Source organism: Brassica oleracea, unplaced genomic scaffold, assembly GCF_000695525.1.
Source record: "Brassica oleracea var. oleracea cultivar TO1000 unplaced genomic scaffold, BOL UnpScaffold01213, whole genome shotgun sequence".
NCBI lineage: Eukaryota > Viridiplantae > Streptophyta > Magnoliopsida > Brassicales > Brassicaceae > Brassica > Brassica oleracea.
This window is the reverse complement of record NW_013617764.1, coordinates 15,500-20,598: the sequence shown is the minus strand read 5'-3', so window position 1 is coordinate 20,598 and position 5,099 is coordinate 15,500. Positions and strand designations below refer to the sequence as shown.

The 5,099-nt window shown below is 32.9% G+C and overlaps 1 protein-coding gene across 1 annotated transcript; it reads right to left on the bottom strand.

Annotated features, from left to right (window-relative positions):
• Position 1: 1 nt before the first annotated feature.
• LOC106321086 lies at positions 2-2,482 on the bottom strand. Its single transcript, XM_013759403.1, has 6 exons — positions 2,275-2,482; positions 1,026-1,477; positions 856-929; positions 672-744; positions 416-598; positions 2-286 (listed from the first exon to the last, which is right to left on the bottom strand). Exons 1-6 carry the CDS (start codon positions 2,276-2,278, stop codon positions 95-97), a joined length of 978 nt encoding a protein of 325 aa, XP_013614857.1. The 5' UTR covers positions 2,279-2,482; the 3' UTR covers positions 2-94.
• Positions 2,483-5,099: the final 2,617 nt, after the last annotated feature.

The following is a 5,099-nucleotide window of genomic DNA, read 5'->3' as shown; positions in this document are numbered from 1 at the left end:
TATGAAAATCAATAAAATTATCGTCGGAAAAAAAAAAAAAAAATTAAAAAAAACACAAGCCATCCCACACATTCTCACAGCAGAAACATAACTCTCAGTTCCTTGTCACCAAAAGACTGTTTTGGTTCACTTCTTCCTCTGTAACAAACCGGTTTATCTGGTCAGCATTGTGTGCAGTTTCATCATCAGGGTCTTCTTTAGAGATCACTATTAGAGTCTTTCGCGTTTCATGCCGCCTCCTGTTCCTCCGCCCTAGTTTTGGCGACTTCGCTCGTGTTGGAGGTGGCTGGATTCATATACACCGTCATATTGCAAATTAGTTAACAACGTTAACTCGTAAAGTGTTTTAAAGCTTATGAATGAATAATCTTTTATTTTATGAATATTTATAAAGAAAGAGAACCTTGTGTGTTACCTTCTTAAGTTCAACCTTTGGAGGAGCCCCCTCATGGTAGAATTTGGGCATTGGGTTTGCTTTGAACATCAAACTCTTTCTTAGTTGCCTCAAGGCTGCATCATTTTCCTCCTTGTTCCTTGCTTCGCTCTGCGTTTTCTCAGCCTCCATGGCTTGGTGTTTCTCTTCCAGTTTTATATAGAACTAAAGAACAACAATCAACTGATAGCCAATGCAAAAGAATTTTAAAAACAGAAAAAATGGAATATTATGTCACCTCCTTCCTCTTCTCTGCACGCTCAGTGGATCGAAACGAAGGAGCTGCGGTGACAATGGTTCTTGATTTGGCACTGTCGACGATAGTCACATGTTCAGTAGAGAAATAGCTAGGCAACTTTAAGTTGAAAATAAACAATTTTTTTTTTTGAACAATAACAAATTCTGATGAGAAGGAAACATACTAAGAAGCAACAGAGCAAGAATCTTCCTCATCAGAAACCTTCTTGTTTTTTGGCTGCAAGAGTTTCCTAGGTACCTGCCCTCGCAATAAGTCCATAAGCATTACAGTTAGCTAGACAAAGAAACTACGATTCAAGAAAGTATATGTTAACATAATAGCATAAACTCTAACCTTTGTGGCCTGATTTTGTACTTTACTATACCCATCCGGATATATTTTCGAAACAGCTGCTACTCCATGAGACTCACCCGTAAACGAACGTGTAGTAGATGAAGCACGCTTCTCAGTAGCTAAAGCAAATGGTTGTGGAACAGTATTCCTTTTTTTGTTAATCCAACGACCTGCTTTCAACGCACGTTTAGCTTCCTTTCCCAACGCAGCTATCTCCATATTGCCATCTTCCAATGGCTTAGCAGCTGGAATTTCATTAGTACACTCTTTAACATCATATTCTTTTACTTCAACGTTCTCTTCTGTTAATAGAAGCTCTGTATTTCCATTGGCTTCGTCGCGTGATACTGAATCTAAGGGAGGCAGTACAGAAACATTTTCTTGGTTTGGATCACAAGAATCACTATTAGCATAGACCACTAGACCATCTGGCTCTTTATCCATGCAGATATCTGTCGCAACACCAAATAGTTAAGTAAAAATGGATATTAAAACATTGTAGACACATGAATGTTCAAAGTTGGTATATCATATTACATAGAATCTATGTGAGACGGTAAGATAAAACCTACCTTGCAATCGTATTTATGATATGATTCAGTAATGATATACTCAACTGAAGACAATATACAACTAAATTTTGATTATCAGTATAAAAACTAAAGTATGCTTAGATACAAGTGAAAATGACCAAGAATTCAACCAACCATCTAAAGTATTCTCTTAAAAGCATTAAGCTAACCAAACGTGGGACCTTAAATACGAATACAGCTTTTGTTCTAAAGGAAAAAGTATATTCTAAAGCATAATCAAGCACATAAATATAATAATAATCAATCAACTTTCAATTTCTCTACGAGATAAATTAAACTGTACACACGGCCAGACTATTTTTTTTTTTGCATAGTCAAGGAATAATCAACGAAGAAAAGATGCTTTGTTCATCATGGCTGAAGCTTCTTGCATTTAAAAAATAGACATGCAGCTAGAAAAATCTCATGTTTCCTTCATTTTAAAGCGTTGAGAGCGATTTTTTTTTCCTTAAATTTCTTGGAATCTAAGCAAAACAAGTTTAAAGAAAAAAATATTGGTAATGTGGAAAGCAAAATCATCAGATGAGGAAGTGGACCTCTGTGTGACTATGATCATATCAAATGCAATCAACAGACGCCGAAATGTCAAAACGAACTCCTAAGCACGCAATTAATCAGAAATAGATGAAATCGAAGTAGAAGATTGTTGTACTCACCCATTGTTCTCGTGACAGGCGAGAGAAACTTGTAACTGCTCCTTCTCTCTCTTGTGTGTGTTTGTTTGTGACTTCTGAGAATGATGGTGATGAATACTATGCAATTTATGTTGTTAGTGTGTATTTTATACCATCTCCTTCCTCGTCGGTGCTAACGCCCGTTACTTGACACCGTGTCTTAATTAGTGCTCCAATATTAATTTTGTAAATTTTAAACTAAAATTTTGGGTTTGCTAGACTGGACATTAACTTTTATAGACACCCTCACGAATTATTTATAGGAAAAGAACACTATTTTTTTTCTTAATTACTGGTAAATAAAACACGAATACATGTTAGTGTTTTGATTCTTTTGAATGATTAATGTTGAACTATTTTCACTAGCAAACTCCAAAAAGAAATATAATTAATTTTCTTTATATATATTGTGTCAGTTAATTTTAGGCCTGGACATTCAGAGTCTCAATCGGGTTTCAGATTTATCCAATCGGATCTTGGTTCTTCGGGTTTATCAAAATCAATCCCATTTGAGTTATATAAAATTTTGGTTTGGAACTGGTTCCGGTTCTATCGGGTTCAGGTCAGGGTTAGTAAATTTTCAAAGAACCGGTACAATCCGATGTACTTTCGCGTTTGAGTCTTAATCAGGTTTTTTGGTTTAAAAGTACGTGATTTGTACCTACTTCTTAACTAAAACATAAATAAAACCGGTTCTTTGGTTTTAAAATACCTAATTTGTACATATTTTATAACCAAAACATAAGTAAACTCGATTCAACAATAAGAAAAAACATCAAACGTAATCATTCAAAATCAAACGAAAACTAAACATAGTTATTGATAGGAAGAAAACCAAATAAATGAAAACATAAAACGAAAACCAAGTTTTTATGAAATGAGAACCATTATTCAATGAAAATAAAAGCAAAATCTAACAACTTCAAGCTTCAACAGCCACCTTCAAATAATAGATAATTATTTTAAATGTTCAATAATATTTTAGTGTATTTGGATATATATTAAGAATTAAAATCATGTTTGGTACAAGTTCCTTTTGAGATTTTGAATGTTTGGGGTTCTATCGGGTACCCATTTAGGTTCGGGTTCCGTTCGGATAATACTCATAACCCGAAATACCATAAAACAAGATTCATTGATATTTATGTCGGGTTTGGATCGGTTTGGATTCATTTTTACCGGATCGGGTTTAGTTCGGGTTTTCGGGTTCAGTTTATTTACCTAACCCTAAATTTTACTTTCTATAGATTGCATTAACTATTAATGTTACCATTTAGTAATTAACTATTAATGTAACCATATATTCCATACAAAGTAGCATTTTTTCTTGTTTCAAAAAGTGTCATTCTACATTTTCAAATGCACTGTTTCATATACAATCTCTTTCTTATCCTTTACTCTAACCAATATATGTTTAATTAAGTCATTTTTATTTAAATAATTATACATTAAATAAAAATATGTTAGTATATTTTATTATTTTAAAATCCACATAAAATATGTTTAATTATTGGAATAAACTCCCTGAATTTCTATAAAAAAAGAAAAATTAATAAAAAATTTACTTTTTAGTTTCTTTGAAAATTAACACCAACAAAAAATTGACAGCCGTCAAATCCAGTATCTGAAAATTTTGGTTGAGAGAACTTTTCAATTTTTTCACATGCTTTTTTACAATTCTTATTTTCTTAAATAGGAGAAACTCCTTTTGAATCCTCTCGATGGACTTGTTCTTATGAAATGGGGGGAGTAATATAATACTCCAGTTATTATTTTTCATTTCTTTTTGATCCTAAACAAAGTTTCTAAGATGAAACTACAACGATGTCGTTGGTTTACTCGAATATTTTAATCTAATTCAGAACAACTTTCAGGTCAGTGTGGGGCAAACTTTTCGGAGATTATGCATTTTTTTCTCGTATATACGTGGAGCTATATTGAATATAATCAGACAATCATTAAGATAGCATAAAGGGACAAGAAATCAAACAATTATTTCCAAACACCAGTTTAAGTGTGGCTACAACTACTATAATATTTTTTGTGCAAGTAGTTAAAATACATCAGTTACATTTTGTTTATTTACAAAATTTTGTTTCATTTAAAATAAATCAACATTCATATATACTCATAGTTTTTACAAATATAAGAATTAGAAAAATGTTATAAAAATAATGGAAAAAACTATCTTTATTCATAACATAGAGATTCCTTATATAGGAGATTACACCGTCATAGATAAATGGAAACATTACAAATCATAATCTCTTGGTTATGAGCCATCCACAATCTGGTTCATAACACTCCCCCTTGGATGTCATAACCATTTAGAGCTTGTAATGTGCTTTAATGTTGCCTCATTAAAACCTTACCAGGAAAACTCAATTGGAACATTCCATCTAAATTATTTAATATAAATTAAAGCAACATAGTGAAGGAAAAAGAGTACAACACACATTACTCCCCCTGATTTGGAAATTACTGAAGGTCCCTTGGACATCTCCAATTTTCTGCAATCCATGGGTGATGAAGATCTTAGACAGAATATGATTCGTCCTCGAACATGATAGTTGGTTCTTCTTTACCATCGGTCATGCCACAATCTGATCGAACATATTGAGTCATCGACCTCAAATACACACACACGAAATCTTGGATGATGTTGCTATGATATGCGTGTACCACCATGTATAAAACATAACCTGTCTGAAAAACAAATCAACAAAACCAAATAACCCATCTTTGGGCTGGTTAGTATAAAATAAATCAAAATCAAAGGCTTCTTCATCGTCCTTCTTATGGACCAA

What these genes read in the sequence shown, in the direction of transcription:
- LOC106321086 (XM_013759403.1), bottom strand. An exon ending in TACAAAATCAGGCCACAAAG is followed by an intron (nt 930 to 1,025) that starts GTTAGAGTTTAT and finishes TTGCGAGGGCAG; the next exon opens with GTACCTAGGAAACTCTTGCA. An exon ending in GTGCAGAGAAGAGGAAGGAG is followed by an intron (nt 599 to 671) that starts GTGACATAATAT and finishes GTTGTTCTTTAG; the next exon opens with TTCTATATAAAACTGGAAGA.